The sequence below is a fragment of the Equus przewalskii genome, chromosome 18, assembly GCF_037783145.1.
Source record: "Equus przewalskii isolate Varuska chromosome 18, EquPr2, whole genome shotgun sequence".
Classification (NCBI taxonomy): domain Eukaryota; kingdom Metazoa; phylum Chordata; class Mammalia; order Perissodactyla; family Equidae; genus Equus; species Equus przewalskii.
In genome coordinates this window covers 50,428,521-50,447,672 of record NC_091848.1, presented here as the reverse complement: position 1 = coordinate 50,447,672, position 19,152 = coordinate 50,428,521, and the positions used below count along the sequence as shown (strand labels likewise).

At 38.2% G+C, this 19,152-nt stretch overlaps 1 protein-coding gene across 1 annotated transcript in view; it reads right to left on the bottom strand.

Annotated features, from left to right (window-relative positions):
• Positions 1 to 882: 882 nt before the first annotated feature.
• Positions 883 to 19,152, bottom strand: part of IFT57 (intraflagellar transport 57) — a 54,587-nt gene continuing 36,317 nt past the window's right edge. The window contains exons 7-11 of the mRNA XM_008524103.2: positions 10,040 to 10,111; positions 5,866 to 5,997; positions 4,465 to 4,527; positions 2,684 to 2,750; positions 883 to 1,698 (exon numbers count right to left, since the gene is read on the bottom strand). Of these exons, the coding sequence (XP_008522325.1) occupies positions 1,520 to 1,698; positions 2,684 to 2,750; positions 4,465 to 4,527; positions 5,866 to 5,997; positions 10,040 to 10,111 (513 nt within the window). The 3' untranslated portion in view covers positions 883 to 1,519. The remainder of the gene's footprint in view (positions 1,699 to 2,683; positions 2,751 to 4,464; positions 4,528 to 5,865; positions 5,998 to 10,039; positions 10,112 to 19,152) is intronic.

The window sequence follows — 19,152 nt, the reverse complement described above, 5'->3', positions numbered from 1 at the left end:
CCTCGGAAGGGTTCTTGGATTATATGTGTTTCCACGAAATGAAGAGCGCACTTTGCTTCTGAGCAAAAGTACATTTTGTTGGAGAGCTCTGATTTATCTAGAAGGGTTCTCTGCATTGATTGAATTCATCAGAAAACTGCTCAGCCATGACAGTATCTATGCAAATAAATTCCGGGGAATCAATGTTAGCTTGTGGGACCAAAGGTTGGGTTTCACTCTGCTAGGCCCCTCCCAATGACTGTAAAGGAAGGGAAAAGTTCTGGACTTGGACTTTTTCAAACTGCCTATTATCCACCCCTCACCTACCTTCTTCTTTACAAATTAAATAAACCAGTCTATTCGCCATTGTGTTGTCACTCCTTGATTAATAATACAGTAGTTTATACACAGATTTCCTTTTATCTAATTAATCTTAAACTAGAGAGAGTTTGAAGAAAAAGATTCGTGCGTATGTGTGAGTTAAAGTATATGTCTAGAAAGCAAAGGCTAAGAAAAAAATTGGGGGGAGAAAATATTAGGATAAATAAACGAGAAAGGGATTTTATTATTTTTGTTGTCCTATACATACAGTATTCTTATCAAAATTTACCACCAGAGCTTTTTTTTTCTTTTTAAGAAATAAATGTGGGTTATCTTCTGGTCTGTGCTCCCCTCCAGAGGTTCCCCAGTTCTCAGACTGGTCACTCAAATATTGCCTATCTCGCCAACTTAGAAATCCCCGTCTAGAGAGTTGCTGCAATGTGGCAGGAAAGATCCCCAGCACCGGAGGCTCATCTTCCCATGACTGTCTCTCCTTCCACGACAAAATTACCCCTCAGTAGAGCCAGTGCCACAGGAAAAGGTAGACCTGAGACAAGTACGAGCCCTTTCGTCACTATAGGAGCGGAGTCAAACATACTGAAGTATTTATTAGGTGGCCTAGATTACAGAAAATGTAAAATACGAAACACTCATGACAAATAAAGTTCAGATGTTGATAAGGATACCGAAGTTTTTTCTTATTGTTTTTTAAAAATGTAACTTTAGGTAACCATAAAGCTGAGGCAAGGGTAGTTTGGGTTCTTTGAAAGAATCTGCAGCCGTGTTAGCTGCCTCTGCGCACAGAGCACTTGTGATCGCTGCAGAGGTGGACCCAGCTGAGGGCCATACTGTGTCAAAGGTCCGTGTAGTGACAGGGCAGCAGCACCCATGGAAAGCAGGGATCACATACACTAGCTTATGCAGGGGACAACAAGAAAAGTGAGCTGGGGTGGTGGGCGGGTATGTTGTTTAACATATGTAACGATTAGTGAAAGCTTCTGTGAAAGTGAGAATTTTTAATTACTTTATTAAATATTATATTCAATTTAAAGGCTTTAACCATCCATAATCACCATGATACAATGTGTGCATGTACATATGCAAAAAATATCCATTGAACATGCATGAAGAGGTATAACTATGTGTTGAAATCTATGCAACATGAAATATAATTTGATATAAAAAACCAACTAATGAGAAGCATGAGAAACAGTATGTTTTAATAGGAGCCTATTGTGGATTCCGGAATGACTGTGGCATGCATGTCCCTAGTCATGTTGGACTTTTCCTTCAGTTTGGACTGGAGTAATGTGTGTTCCACAACACCGATTCGAATGTCCATCTGAATGGTTTCTTGCTTCAGCTTTGTTAAGCTCTGTTTAATCTTCACCAAAGGAGCTGCAGAATGAAAATAACATGGAATAAAAACGTCCATTTGGAGTCTCAGTGTATTACAGAATCGTATGACATTTTCCTCACTTTGTCTTAAGCCAAAAATAGGGTTAAAAACACAGCCAACAACTTCCTGACATTCACACAGTTTTGCTGTGGCATTTAAACACCTGAGACTTTTAGGATGGGAAATGATACAGCTTTTGATGCACTGAGGCTGAACTTCCTTCCTTTACTAGGGGAAGAGTTGTCAAAAGGGTGTTTAAGGGTGTCTTCAACATTTTTTTATGGGCCAGTATCTTCAAAGGGGATCCAGTGGGACAAAAAGGGCAGGAAGAATTACCTTGGAGATACAGATAAGGGGTTCACTCAAACATACTACAAAACCCCTCTGGATCCCCTCCTGAAAGCTCACTCAGTATACACCATCAGCATCCTAGGAAATCTTTCTAGAGCACAGAAGGATCTTAGGCAATCGCCACTGGTCAAAACAACTAGCTCATGATGGAGGATGATTACTGGAGGACTATTAATTCTTCTCTGTTTGACCCCTGCCCAGTCAGGTCTACTGGGGAAGAGGAAAACAAACAAAGGTCGTCACATCACTATCCCATTTCGGCATATACTTAGTGCTCTTTTGTATATGAAATGGAATAATGAAGCTCATTTGTCAAAAATAGAAAATACTGTTTTTTTTAAACCAGCATAACAAAGTGCATATGTAGATATTTCCAACTCTATCTCTGAATTGATACAGTTTAAATTTTAAAAGTCCTAAATGACAGTAAAAATATTATGGCTCTTCTCAGCCGATTTCTAAGGAAAACAGGATACTGGTAATCAGACCTCATTTCTGCACCATGTACCTCTCATCAAACAAGTACATTTAAAAAAGCAGATTCCCTCTTTATTAATACATTTTGTTAAATAGAGTCCTTGAAGAGATATTCTTCTCTTGCTCATTTTCTCCTTTAAATGAGTACGTACTCACCACCGTCAGTCATACTGCTCCCTTTTTCTTCCATTTCTTGTTTTACCTTTTCTAGTTCTTCTGTAACCTTTCATTGAAAAAAAAAGTTTTCATGAGCAGTGAATTTTAATAAACTTTCAAAAATTTTGAATAATGTATTAGGAAAATTAATTTAGATATAATACATAAAGGGATATAAAGATATTAGGAGTATTCTGGATATATTTGAATAATAAGATGAAGTACGTAGATATGCAAAGCTTCTTTATCTTCTAAGAGTGCTCCTAATGTTGACCTCCACCAAATCTCTTCCTCACTGACCCCCTCAGGAGGTAACGTGATAGAATAAAAACGAGCTAAGTTGTTTTAGGCGTTAGGCACTTGCACCTTGCAGTTATCACACAGCATCTATCATGCCAGTCTCTAATAATCAGTTATTAATTAAAATAGTATAAACATCCTAAAAAGATTTTGGATTTATAAAGGTTTACTAGGTATCTTTCTTAATATATAGTTTTTATAAGAGAACATGCCACTTTTTTCTTTATAGACACTAAAAATAATGTCTATACCATATGGCTCTATAAAAATACTCTAACAGCTCTATCAGAACCATGAACTCCCAGAGGCTTACTGTGCTGTCACGTTGGCTCTTATCTGTACTCTACATCATACTCAAAATGATACTGCTATCGCCTCTATTATTAGCAAAATTCCAAACTAGGATTAATACAGGTAAAAAATACCATCTTTAAAAAATTGAAAATTTTTGATATGATCTAGAAGTAAGGCATAATTACTGTAACTCAGTAGTCTTTATTTTTATCATACTAGTGAGTAAAAACTTCCTTGGGAATAAAGTGCTCATCCAAGTAAAGCAAATTAATTTTTTTCAGGCCCCTGAAATGTTACAAGTGGGGATAACTACCTACTCCGTCAGAACTAAACGGCTCCCAGGACGCGGGCTGAGTGTTAATTTACCTAACGTAAGTGAGCACTTTACTTCTACATAACGTTTGCTTCGCTAGAAGCACCATGGGGTTAGAGTCTAAATATTTCTAAAGTCAGATTCTTAGTATTTAAAAATAACTGTTTACTCCTCAAATAATCTCTATAAAAGAAGCTTAATTCTATTACGTAGCAAAGTTTGTGATGATTATACTGGACTGTAACCAAAGATACTCTCGGATTTTAGTCCCACGTTGCCTACTGGCCCAGTTTAAGGGTTTTTCCCCTCCCAGCTCTTCAGTGAAAAATGGGAAAATATATTAGGTTTTACCTCTCTTGCAAGATCATGGAAATAAATACAACAAGACATGTAAATATTCCAGAAGTTCTCAGAAGGAAAGGGTTACAAGTCACTCCCAGTTTGTGGACAGAGAAATACTCGGGATCACACACAAGTTATCAACAGCAATCATTAAAAACAAATCTTCTGTCTTCCAGACTAACATTAAAGTTTGTTATAGACACTTAAGTTAGTGCTTTACCTGCTCTTCTATATATTAATTATAATCATTATATTTCAAAAAACATTAAAGAAACTTAAGAATTTGCTAATATTATCAGCAGTTTAATAGAACAACTTCAGGCATTTTGTGGCAACAAGCAGCATATACATACATGATGGATTCACTGATAAGAAAATTAGGTATTTTCTCCTAAAGGAAAGGATTTAAAGCCACAGGAAGCAAGTATTGAAATAAACAACCCACGGCTGCCGCAGCATTGAACCGTGAGAGACTCTCAACAGCTGGGGCCCAGCTGACAGGTGAGAAGACAGTGAGAGCAACGGCGCACACCTCAGACAGGAGTCTGGTCCTTTCCGTCACGCCGCCATTTCCCTGCTGGTATCGCTCTCTTGCCTGAGGGAGAAAACATTTTGTTTAACAACAAATTCAAAACAGAAGCAGATTACTTAAATACCACCTCACTGTGTTTGCAATTTCTGCGTATCATTTTATGACAACTCCCCTCCTGGTCAGTGAATGCATTTGAGAAAGTGACATTTAACTGCAGCTGTTTCAGGTCCCTAACAGGCATCAGGTATCTAACTACAGCGCTGTAGATAATGAACTACCGTGACATTCGTACACGGCTGTGTGACGTGCGTGGGCATGGCTCATGATAAAAACTGTCCTCAGCCATTCCCAAACAGGTCAGGGCAGCGGCTCTCAGTTGATCTAATTTGCGTGCTATGCAGAGAAAACCAGTTCTAAAAAATCAATCATAAGAGAGCATTAGGATCAGCAATTAATAAGAATTAATAAACAGTATGACAGTACGGAATATGTTCTTGGGAACTAATCTAACAATCAATTATTTAATATCAATGTTTGAGAGATACACAGTGGCTTTAATCAGAGACTTTTACAGCATTTTAAAGGTAACAATATCCATAAATAGACGTGTAGATGAAGGAATAATTAAACAATAACCTAATAAAAAAGTGAAGATTACTTTCTGCTTGGTTTTGAGATCTTCTGAAATACAGAAGTATCTCAAGTTTATTTCCATTTTTTTCTTGTTCTAACCTTGTCTGCTGAAAGAAAAAAAAAAACATGCCTTCAACTGACATTTGCGAGTGTTCTTCCTCGTCTTCAGCATCAGGAAAGAGGGGGCACAGATCCCAAAGGAAAGCCTGTAGGTCCCTACAGCTGGGACAAGGAACTGCGCTTTCAAAGCCTGAAGGTTTAATTTATTTTTTGGTTGAAATTCTGAAACTTTGAAAGGATTAAAAATTTGCTCAATTAATTAAACTGCTTGTCTTTGAATATGTCTTGCTTTCACATTCCTTATTGTGTGGTTGCAAGTCTTTACGGCAAGGATGTCTTTTCCCTCTGACACATGTAAATGCAGACTATTCTTCCTCCTACTCATACGGTAAATTAACAGCAGACTTAGAAACAAAACCAGGTGTCCTGACACTCTGTTCCTGTTCTAAGCCAGGTTCCCCAACAATATATACCTTCGCTTATTTCAGTCAAATGAAGAAACAAATGTAATAGGAGATAATTTCTACCACATGTAAAACAGACATGACAAGTTCTGTTGCCTCATTTGGCTTCCTAAAGTGGGCAAAGACTCAGTGTGTTGCCGTTTGTGAAAAGGATTTCACGATTCCCAAACGAAGAGCGCTGTGTCAGGTTTAGGGATGAAGGTCATTAATTGGAATAAAGCCCCAGATATCATTCTTAAATTACCTCACTCAGCTGGGCTTGGGCTGCACGATATTCTTGAACCAAGTGCTCAAGCTGATTGTTGATGTACTTTTCTCGGCTGCCAATCTTTTCCAGGGTCCTACTAATTTCATTATGGAGTTTGTCCAAAAATCCCTAGAAATTCCATGGGATTTTAGTAGGTAAAAGAATTCAAAATATATTTTTCAAAAATAGTTTAAAATGGGTTAAATCTCCCCCAATCCATTTCCCAAATTCTCAACCACTTGTGAAAAAGTAGACAGTTTGAAATTTTCAATAGCAAAGAAGTCTGCAACGAGAAATATTTCAGTTACACTTTGCAGAAGGTTAAAGTGAAAAAGCACCTAGTAGTCTTAGCTAATTCATTTGTCCTTACGCACATCTAAAATGTATGTGAGTGGAATTTGCTTTATATAAAAGTTCATAATCAAAGCAGGTAAGGAATAACATGACTTTCTTGTAGCACACTTCAAAGATGCCTGGAATGTTCCAGTTGGAAGTAGATCATTAAACTTATGGCTCTAGCCTGGGACCCATAATTTCTCATTCCAACTTTGCTTCTTTGTGATGTCCTCCAAAAGCCCTTGTATCTGGCAGGACAGCAAGCCTGAGGAAGCTGTAGGTTCTACTCATTGCTGGCCTGGTGCTCTGTTATCCCTCGGGATTCAGAGAGGAAAGAATGAAATGTTTCTAATATACATATATACAGTCATGCGTCTCTTAACATCGGGATATACTCTGAGAAATGCATTGTCAGGCGATTTCACTGTTGTGCGAACATCATAGTGTGTACTTACACGACCTAGATGGTATAGCCTACTACACACCTAGGCCATATTATAGCCTATTGCTCCTAGACTACAAACCTGTATAGCATGTTACTGTACTAACTAATGTAGGCAATTATAACACAATGGTAAGAATTTATGTATCTAAATATAGAAAAGGTAGAGAAAAACAACAGTATGAAAGATAAAAAAATGGTATACAAGTATAGGGCACTCACCATGAATGGAGCTTGCAGGACTGGAAGTTGCTTTGGGTGAATCAGTGAGTGAGTGGTGAGTGCACGTGGAGGCCTAGGACGTTGCTGTACACAACTGTGGACTTTATAAACACTGTACACTATGCTACACTAAATTTATAAAAAATTTTTTGTCTTTTTTCAAGAATAAGTTAACCTTAGCTTACTGTAACTTTTTTACTTTATAAACTTCTAAATTTTTTTAACTTTTTGATTCTTTCGTAGTAACACTTTAAGCACAAACACATTGTACAGCTACACAAAAATATACTCTTTATACCCTTATTCTATAATCTTTTATCTGTTTTTAAAATTTTTACTTTTCTTTAGTTTTTAAACTTTTTTTTTTTTGTGAGGAACATTAGCCCCGAGCTAACATCTACTGCCAATCCTCCTCTTTTTGCTAAGGAAGACTGGCCCTGAGCTAACATCCGTGACCATCTTCCTCTACTTCATATGTGGGACACCTGCCACAGCATGGCTTGCCAAGCAGTGTGCAGGTCCGCACCCGGGATCTGAACCAGTGAACTCTGGGCCGCCAAAGCAGAAAATGCAAACTTAACCGCTGCGCCACTGGGCTCACCCCTAAACTTCTTAGTTAACTAAGATGCAAACACACATAGTAGCCTGGGCCTACACAGGGTCAGCATCATCAACATCACTGTCTTCCACCTCCACATCCTGTCTCACTGGAAGGTCTTCAGGGGCAATAACACGTGTGGAGCTGTCGTCTCCTATGATAACAATGTCTTCTTCTGGAACAGCTCCTGACGGACCTGCCTGAGGCTCTCCTTGAGGAGGGGTCACTCTTTTCAGAAACATGTCCATCGTGGTTGCTTGGTTTGTTTCTTTTTTCATCATAGATTTGCTTACAAGCAGATAATTCAGCATGAACATTCCTCTCTATTAATGAAAACCTTTCATTGTTGGGCTCCATGTTTTCAACTTTTTGAGGAGCTTGTTGAGGTCTGTAAAAGCTTCTGCTAAACCCTTCACTGTGAATTTTCTTGGGGGTTCTTCTTTCTTCTCCTGCAGTTTCCTTTTCTCTTGCCTCTTCTTTAGCTATGTGTTCCTGTTCCAGTTCCAACAACTCCTCGTTAGTCAATTCCTCAGAACCACCTCTAGGATCTCCTCAATGTCATCCTCATCCACACCCAGGGTAAAGTTGTTTGCCATCTCAACCACAGCTTCGTTTACTTTTGCAACCTCTTCATCCTTGGCAAATCCTTTGAAGTCACGGATGAACCTCTTGAGTGTCTTCTTCCAGATGCCATTCATACACTCCTTGGTGACATCACCCTAAGCCCAAGCAAGGTTTTTGGTACAGTCATAGATGTTGTAATCCTTCCAGAATTGCATCAGTGTCTTCTCAGTGTCTTCCTCAGTTGCAGCAATAGTCTGGGCAAAGGTCCTCCACAGGTACTAGGCCTTAAAAGCTGCCAGAACTCCTTGATCCACTGGTTGGATCAAAGAGGTGGTGTTTGAAGGGAGAAACACCACTTTGATATTGGGATGAAGATCATCAATTAAAGGAGGTTGTTGGGAGCATTACCAATGATAAGCAAAATCTTAAAAGGTATGTTATTCTCAAACAATACTTCTCCATTTCAATGACATAGCAATTCAGGAGAGTATCTTGGAAGAGGAGGTGGGTCATTCATGACTTCTTATTACTCCTTGTAGTACACAGGCAGCGTGTGCTTATTGATATGTTTGAAGGTCCTGGGGTTCTCACTGTGCCAGATCACAAAGGGTTTCATTTTGTAGCCTGCAACATTGCCCCCGAGCAAGACTGTCATCCATCCTGCCCTTAAAAGCCCTGACACCTGGCAGTGACTTGGCCTCCTTCTGAATAAAAACTCCTTTCAGGCATTGATTTCCAGAATAGGGAGGTTTCATCCATATTGAATATTTGCTCTGGCAAGTAATCTTCCTCCACAATCAGCTTATCTAGAGTTTCCAAAAAGTCTTCAGCTGCCTTCACACCGGCACTCACTGACGCACCCCTCACTTTCACATTATGTAGTGAATAATGCTTCCTGAATGGTTTAAACCACCCAGAGCTGGCAGTAAATTCAGCATCATAGTTGGGTCCAGCCTTTTCTTTCAACATCACAAACTTTTTGCTTTGGTCATGACTGTCATGGCACTGGACATGCTTCTGTGTCTGGTCTTCCATCCAGATCATTAGAAGTTTCTCTATGTCTGATATAGACCCTTCTTGAACTTTTGTTAGTCTTGTTGCCTTCAATGAAGCAGATACTTTAACAGCTTCCATCACTTTGTTCAGCTTCAAGATCGTAGCTATGGTGGAATGGGACATGCCTGACTGGTGAGCAATAACCACCATTGATTTTCTACCTTTGTAGTCTTTAATCACTTTTAATTTCATTTCCAGGTCAATCATTCTATGTGACTTCTTACTGGCAACATTAGCAGTGAATTTCATACACTTAGGGGCCATGATGAACAAAACAACACGAGATTAAATCAAGCACAAGGCAAAATGATGCAATCAAGAGATGTGGTAAACATGAGAAGTATGAGGCTGCTGCAGGCATAACATAGCATACTGTTTTGCACTAAACTTTTGTTTATAAGTAGAAGGCATACGCTCTAAAATAACAATAAAAAGTACAGTATAACAAATACACAAACCATTAACATAGTCATTTATTATTAAGTAGTATGTAATGTACATAATTGTATGTGCTCTACTTTTATACAACTGGCAGCGCAGTAAGTTTGTTTACACCAGCATGACCACAAATGCATGAGTAATGCATTACACTACAATGTTACAACAGCTATGATGTCACCAGGCAATAGGAATTTTTCAGCTCTGTTATAATCTTATGGGACCACTGTTGTAGACCAAAACATCATTATGCAGGGCATGACTGTATATATAAATATATTAGATAAATATATATAATATACATAATATAATATATATATATTATTTTGCTTTTATATAAAGTTACCTTTCTTAGTTGGTTTAAGTGTTAGGGCTATCAAAAGGTAATATGGTACGTTCAATCAGTAAGCTCCTCAAAGGCCAGGATTGTGTCTTTTTGTCTTTCATGTTCTCCCTCAATAGGTGTTCCCCAGATGAGTATATGGACATTTATTTATCTGAAGTAATTCACATACCTTGGTCTCCTTTAGAGCAGATTCAATTCCACTTTTGTGTTGGTGCATCTGGTCAACATGGATTCTCCAATCCTACAGGCATAAGAGCATATAGGAAGAAGTAAAAAATACATTTCCTTCTTTCCTTTACTTTTTTGAAGTTGAATCCTTTATTTTAATTACTTTGGTTGCTGCCTTATTTCAGGTGAGAGAGTCCTATATATAGCTTTGCAATCAGATTAGAAAGAATTATGTGTAGAGCACTTTAGGATAAAAGGTTCGAAATAAATGTAAATTATTTTATGTGTTCACAGAGTGATGTCTGACAATTTGAATATAAATTATTCCTGCACTGCTGGTGGTTAATATTTATGACTAGCCATCAAAATGAAAAAAAATTCTAATTACTAGAAAACACTTGTTTAAGCAATAACAATTATGTTTGCCAGAAGCAACTCTAGAATCAAGTACCATATATCAAATATTAGTTTGTCCCTTGGAAATTAAAATGGGGCCTTCTTCTTCAGTAAGACTTTGGAGGTTCTTTCTTAAGAAAGGAAGTCTATAATGATTGTTAGAGTTCAGATACTTTAAGATATACTGTGCCGCTACTAGACTGATCAGAATTAGCGTGCATATTTGAAGTCTGCTCCAACATTTTAATTTCCTACAAGATATCTTCAAAAATTTTTTGTTTACATTACTAATGGTAACAATTTTAAGACTTGAGAAATACCCATCATAAGAGAAAAAATATTAAGGTAAGTTGAAGTGAGCGATGGAAACAGGATAGTCCTCAATCACACATATCTGTTTACATACCCTGATGCTCCACTTTGCTATCTACACTATTTTGTGAAGAGAAAAATATTCTGTGAATAATCCCATTCTACTGATTTCCTAACTTTGAAACAAGGGCTAGTGACTATAGGGTAAAAAAATGCTTGGGCACTTTACACATACCACGTATAAAATTACAATATATTAAAACTCCAAAGAACCTCAAAGAACATCTAGTCTCAGCCTTTCATGTCACAGATACAGAAACAGAGGCCCAGTGACAGAAAGGGGCACACCCAGGGCCACATAGGTAGTGGTGCACCTGGATCAGAACCCAACTGACTAATTCCCACACCACACATTTTGGCAGTTCAGAGTTAAGAAAAGGAGCAATGGGCTACTTGACACCAGCGAAGCTGCTAGAACAGAGAAGAAGTCGGCACTTTCCTCTGTCCTTAAGCATTTTTGTGCCTCGTGAACAAAAAGTATCTCAGAATACGAGAGCTGGCGAGACCATAAAGATCACCTGCTCATCTGTTTAGCAGTCATCTAGTGAAGAGCTGAGGGACGGTTCACCACCTGTGACCGTAACTAGACAGACCCGGCAAGGAGACAGGCCCCTCCGCCGCAGCCAGTTAACACTCACATGGGGAGGAGAAGCAGCTGGCTGGCCTCCTGCAACTGGACCAACTAGGGTTAAGCTCCAAATGGAAACCTGTTTAAGCCCAAGCAAGCATCTTTATGAAAGAAAATGAACCTAACAAGTAGCATTATATTATTAATTTCTTTTAAAAAGTAAGCATCCTGCCTGACTCCAAAAAGAATTTCGGAAGCTTAATAAACACCAAGCTCAAGTATCCCTATTAGTCTCTCTTGTTGTCTGTCTCTCTATATACACACAGATACACACGCACACATACACACACACATATATACACATTACATATATATTTTTTTTTTACTTATTGTAATTGATTTGTTTAAAATAGTTTGTGTTCTGCTTTTTCTACCCAGCATTATTTTCTACTCAGCAAATGTAAAAAATATATTCTTTTCGTGTTTTAACGAAGTATTTTGGGAGACGCAAACATGCCTGACTCATCTATGTATAACTATGGTAACTTACATTGATGTTAAACTCCACGGAGGAGCTGGCATTTCAGTGGAGCCTTGAAGCATGTGCAGCATGGCAACAGGCTGGAAAGGAGTGGGAGAGGAAGGGTATTTCAGGCTGAGGGAGTAGCAAGAACAAGGAAAATCTGGAAAATATATAGGGAACAAGTAGCCCAGGCAGACTAGAACATAAAACACAAAATTCTTGTGGTGAAATGGGGTGGGGAGGATGAATCATGAGGAAATAAAGCTGGAGAGGTAGGTTAAATTAGATCAAGGGCTTTAACTAAGGAGGGTAGATTTTATCTTGCGGTAATGGGCGTATCAAAGATTTCTGGTTTCAGTTTTAAAGACAAGTCTGTGTTTTGAGAAAGTGACAGCGTGAAGGACTGATTAGACAGGCAAGACAGGGAGGGGACCAGTTAAGAGGCTGTGTTATGAATGGTCCATGTGGTAGATGAGCAGGGTTTGAATTAGAGCAGTGCTTATAAGAATGGAAGGCAAAGGATGGATTCAAGGGACAGTGCAGAGACACAACTGGCAGGACTTGAGGACTGACTAAGGGGAAACGTTGGGGGCTGAAGTGGAGCTGGGTAAGCAGACAGAAGGTGTCTTTAAGGTTTCCAGCCTTAGCAACTAAGTGGATAGTAATATCACAGTGTGACAAGAACAGAATAGATTTCAAGGAGTCAGAAATTCTGTGTATTCTTATTGTCTTTTAAAGTGGAAAGCTAGTAATGACTTATAATTATCTGCCAAGCAAAACTGAATGTTTGTTTTATTAAAATCTTCTAGATGGACATATTTCCTGTGCAGTTATTAAAAAAACAAAGCTTTAAAAGTGTTCTTACCCTTTAACCTAGCAATTTCACCTCTCGAAATTATTCCCAAGGAATAATTGGGGATAAACACAAAGATTAATGTACAAGTTCTTTGTAAAAGTAAAATATCAGAAAACTCTCTAAACATCTAACAGTAGAGGACAGTTTAAACTAATTTTGTAACATTCATTTCACCACTAAAATTAAAGCAGTATGATACCATTTTTATAAAGCTCAAGCCAGCAAAACTCAACAATATACTGTGTGGAGATACACACATATGTGAAAACACTTAAAAAACAATGGAAGAAGCTACTGACAACACGCAAGAAGAGTGGTTACCCCTGAGGGGGGCGGTAGCAGAGGAGCACATATGTAATTTTGCAGGTTTTGTGAGGGTCCAGTTCTCAAGTGCGGAGTGTTTGTTTTATTATTGAGCTTCATAAATATACATGTATTGCATATTACATATATTAATATTGCATATCAAAATGTTAAATTCATTTTTTCAAAAAATATACAATAATCAGCAAAAATGCATGCTAACGTACAGTAAAGTGGAAAAACATTGCCAAAAGAGTACAATCATTTAGTAAAAATTAATATTTGTGTACATTTGTGTGTATATAAGACAGGGATTTGATATTGGTGTTTTAAATTTCCTCTTTATCCTTCCAAAAGTTTCTAAATTTCCTAGAGAGAATTTTATCACTTTAAATCATCAAGGGAAACAAAAAGTAAAAAACCTAGATGCCCAAGTCCTTGAAAGGGGTTTAATATAGTTATAGTGGAAAATACAAATGATTATACTTGTAAAATTTTAAAAACGAATATAAATAGGCAAAATACATAGCTTTGAAAAAACTACAACTGAGATGGTTAAAAACTCTACAAAGGCTTGTGGTAAGAATGGAGAAGTGATGGATTTTAATGATATTTAAGACTTGATCCCCAAAATAAGTAACAGTAAAAGGAACTGTTCCACAATGATAGCAATTCTCACATTAGTAAGGAATCCATAGGTTACAGTGTACTTTTCTATACCTTTCCTTACATGATACTCACACAGGTTTGCAGCGCTAAGTCGACATCCCCTCCCTTCTCTCACCTCCACCCTTCCCTGTAGAGGGTTCTGTGATTGGCCGGCTGGCTGTGGGAAGAGTATGCTTCCCTGCTCCATGGGCACTGCCCTTGGCCACATGATTCTCTTTGGCCAGTGGAATGACGGTGGATATGGCCTATGCCAGAACCGTGCAGTAGCGCTAAGAGGCATCCATCAAGCTCTCTTACCCTTTCTTTCAGCCATGATAATAGGCATGCCCCACACGGGGGCTATCCTTCTCAGTCTGGGTCTGGGAATAAGAAACACGGAACACAGCTGGAGCAGAGCCACAGCTGAGCCATACATCAGAAAAGTTTTTTGAGTGAGAATAAATGTGTTATTATTATTGTAAACTACTGCAATTTGGGGGTTGTTTTGTGATACAGAAAAACTGACTATATATACATACTTTGTAGGAGGAAAACCAAGAATCAGGTAGGTAAACGACCTTTCAAAGTTCCATGTCTGGAAAATGGAAAGCACTCCCAAACCAGCGTATTTTCCACATATTACATGCTGCTTTTCTTTGTGATAAAAGGGACTACCAAAGGGAACCATGGTAAACCAAGATTTCTTTTTGTTATTTATCAAGTGAGACCAGGGGCTGCTAGAATTTACTGGTCACCTAGTCCAAAGTGCTCCAAGGGTGTTCATTAAGCATCATTTCTCCTCTTTATCGAAGGGGGGTTTTTCTCCTAATCTAGCACATTTCCTCTCTTTGTGGAAATGAGAAAACCAATAACGACACAGGATATCATTTCTCTAGACTTTCTACCTTTCGAAATCCTTTCATACAAAATGTCACGTATAACTCTCTCTGTCACTTGTGAGGTAGACAGCAAAGGAACTGCTGGAGCCATCACCTCCTCCCACTCCAAATTCTGTAGCACCAAATTATATATCTCCCTTTTTCAGAAACTAGAGAACGGTGATGACATATCTGCAGATGGTGATTCACCGTATACCGTAAAACCACACTGTATGAGACCTAGCTGCAGCTGTTATGGTGGCTGGCAATACTACACAGATCTCTGGGTTCTACTTTAATATAACAACACCCGCACAATGATTTCCTTTGTATATGCAGAGACATTTTATCTTTTTGTCTGTATCTCCAACTCAATGCTTAGAGCTCCTCTCTGAAACTGCTGGGGAAAGAGAGATTGAAACAGGAGCTTGTGATGGCAAATGGAACATAAATCTGTGTATAAGTTTCACTAATTTACAACTTGTGAAATGTCAAACTCTCAGTTTTCTTCACCCAAGTTTGAGCTTCTTTACGTGTGGAGAGGCAGAGTGCCAAAGGACCCTTGACGGAAAAAAGCTGAGGAAGACACTTGTGGACGGGGATACGTCTTCCTGGGCTCAGGGGGGGTCCATGCCAGAGCACAGCTGACTCTGGGAGTTCACGGGTCTGTCAGTGCCTTTCCCCAGCCCCCAAGAGCAGGAGCAGGGCTCCAACTTTCTGATGTGACTGAAATTGCTTTCTACCACAAAATGCTACTTCTGCCACTCATGCTACCTTTCTCCTCTATTCTTACTGCTCCTCCCTCAATTCTGTTACGAATAATAGTCTAATGAAATCTTAATTCAATGTTCTGTTTCTGCAGCTTTATTTTAGTGAATATTAAAATATTTACAAGGGTTTTTATGGGCTTCCTCCATTTAAGGTGCCTAATCCCATTTTTCTCATTAGGACTTTGTTTCAACTCTGAATTCACCTTCTCTAGGGATTTTCAAGATCACTTGGGAAGAAATCCTGTACCTCCATGTCACAGATTGGGTAACAAATTGAGGTTGTGGGATTTTTACACTGTCAATCACAAAATGAATAGAAAACCAAATGTCCTTTCTGTCACTTATAGATTTTCCATTACACCAACTGCCTCTTTCATTTCCTTACTTTGTCACCTAATTTCAATATGAAGCACAAGAAACTGAAACTCCCAATTCAAGTTTGCACATTAAATAAATGTTTCTCAGCTTGGTTGTTTTGCTAAAGCTTAGATGCTATAGGAGGTCTGCTGCTTCTAATTTGCTGTGGACAAACAAGCTGGATTACCAACCTTTTTAGAATAATCTCTAAAACAAGTCTCCGTAAGTTCCAAAAAAGGAGTTATCAAACTCTCCTATAAACAAAATGCTTAAGTTTTAGTACAGAGTTTTTGGGATCTCTATTTTGGCTACTCAGAAAACCTTTCTATCTCCTTCCTGGGATATAGAGTAGTCACCAATAGTCACATCCATCATGAGATCTTTTTAAGTCTAACAATAACAACCTCAATGTTAACATTCAAGGAACGCTTAGTATGTGTCAGGCACTATGCTATGCACTGTCCACACATCATCACACACAATTCTTTTCTTTTTTTTTAAACATACACCCTACACCTTTAATTGGGGTTTTCCTTTTTTTTTTTTTTTTGAGGAAGATTAGCCCTGAGCTAACTGCTGCCAATCCTCCTCTTTTTGCTGAGGAAGACTGGCTCTGAGCTAACATCCGTGCCCATGTTCCTCTACTTTATATGTGGGACGCCTACCACAGCATGGCCTGCCAAGCGGTGCCGTGTCCGTGCACCCGGGATCCGAACTGGAGAACCCCGGGCCGCTGAATCAGAAGGTGCAAACTTAACAGCTGTGCCACTGGGCCAGCCCCACAATTCTCTTAAAAACTCTACTAAGATGAGGTAATTGAGACATAGCTAGTTTTACGTGGACTGCCCAAGCTCCCCCAGGCAAATCAGTGGTAGAGCCCAAACCTGCAAAGACCACTCTATCATAACATAGCATTTCCCTGGTGAAAGGGAGTAAAGAGTACATAAAATTTTAAGAGAGGAGTGGTGAAAGGAGACTTCAGTTTTACTGGTAGTATTTGAATTTTTATAAGAATGTATTAATATATCAATTATATAATGAAAAAATGAATTTAAAACATTTTTAGGAAAAATATACATAATTAAAAATTTTCTCACAAAGAAATATTCAGACTCAGATGGCTTTGTCAGTGAATTTTCCCAAACATTTAAGAAAGAAATAGCAACAATCTTATACAAACTCTACCAGAGAACAGAAGAAAAAGGGAGAGCAATTGCCAACTTGTTTTATGAAGCCTGCATAGCATTACACTAAAACCTGACAGACACCTACAAAACAAGAAAAATTACAGATCAGTATCTTTTGTAAAAATAGATACAAAAATCCTCAACAATATCAGCAAATCGAATCCAGTAACATATGTAAAGGATCATATATCACAATTAAGTTGCATTTGATTCCAAAATGCAAGGTTAGTTTAACACTCAAAAATCTATCAATATAATCTACCATAACAAGAGAGAAAAAATGAGGAGATAAATCATATGATCATCTTAATAGGCGAAGAAAAAAATCACTTGAAAAAATTTAACATCCATTCATAATAATAACTCTTAGCAAACTAGGAACAAAAGGGAAGTTCCTTAATCTACTAAAGAATATTTATAAAAGTCATAAAGCGAATATCATACTTAATGGTACAATTGAAATGGTGAAAACTCTTTCCCCCTTCTAATACCTTTCCTTCTAATACCACTTAGAGCAAACAAAGACTAGAGTTCTTAACCAGTACGTCAGGCAAGAAAACAGAAATAAAAGGGATAAGGCTTATAAAGAAAGAAATACGATCGATGTTATCTGCAGATGATATAATCATATACACAGAAAATGCAAAGGAATCTACAGGCCTATTGTTAGAATGAATGGAGATGTGTGTACATAAACATATACGCACACCCATATATAGAAGTGTATTTTTACATACCAGCAACAAATAAACAGAAAATAAAATGAAAAAGATACTATTTCCACAGTAGCAAATAACAAGAAATAGACCAATATAACCAAATGGAGTGTCCAGATACAGATCTGCAGGTACATGCTCACTTTTTATGACAAAGCAGCACACTGGTGAAAGGATAACCTTTTCGATAAACTGGGTCAGTTGCATATACATAAGAAAATGAAATAAATCTTGAGTTCCACTTCACATCATACACAAGAATCAATGCTAGATAGACTGCAATCTCAATGCAAAAGGTAAAATAATAAAGTTTCAAGAAGAAAACATAGGAGAATCTCTTCATAACATGGGGTAAGCAAAGATTCTTAAATATTTAAAACATAAATATCACTCTGAGTATATTAAAATTAAGCCACTGTTTATCGTAATACACCAATAAGAGTGAAAAGGGAAGCTAAACAGTAGATATTTGCAATACATCTATCTGACAAATGACTCACATCCAGAATATATAAAGAACTTCCTTAAATCAAAAGAAAAAGCAGATAACCCAATTGCAAAAGAGAAAAGAGGACAGCCAAACGCCAAATAAACATGCGGAAACGGGCTCAACTTCATTAGTCATCAGGGAAATGCAAATTAAAATGACAGAGACATCACAACATACCTATCATGAAAATTAAAATGATACTTAATGCTGATAAAGATGTGGAGCAACTGGAACTGTCCTACACAGCTGGAAGGAATATAAATTTGTACAAGCACTTTCTAGCACTATTTGGCAAGGTCTGCTACAGCTGTACATATACATGCACTATGACCTAGCAATTCCATTCCTAGCAGACATTCCAGTGGAAATGTGGATGTATGTTTACCAAAAGACATGTACAAGAATTTTCAAAGCAGCATTATTTATAATTGTCCCAAACTATAAACAACTGATGGAAGCCCAGATGCAGGCTGCTCTCCAAGGGCGTGACGTAGGGTTAGGCAGCTCTCTGCCACTGAAGGAGTGTACGGCTGGAAGTTGTCTGCTAACCACACTCTCTGTGGCTGGGCAGCAAGTCCATGCTTGCAAGCGGATCTGGACAGTTCATCTCTGTTTCAACCACAGGCAGAGAGACTTAGTTATCAAAATTATAACTAGAGCTGAAGTGGTTGAGAGGCAGGGCCAAGTGTGAGCTGCAGTCCAAAATCGATCAGTCTCAAGATTTCAATGTGGAATACCGATGTTCTGAGACAACGTTTAATACCCTAATCCGTGGTCAATGATACAACTCTTTGGAAATCTGATGCCTAGAAATCGGGTTATGCAAAAGAAGCAAAGAAGACAGCTTAACAGAAGGAGTTGCGTATGTTAAGTTCACTGTAGCAAATATTTCTTCGGCAGGTTAATAATTTATTATGCTTTCTGCAAGGATATGAGCAGCACATTTCCCTCCACCCAGAGCACCCCCTTCCCTAATAACAGAACATTGTCTGTTTTTTCTCTTTGCCACTTTGCACAAGCAGTTTTGCAATCTCTTCTTGTTCTAACTGT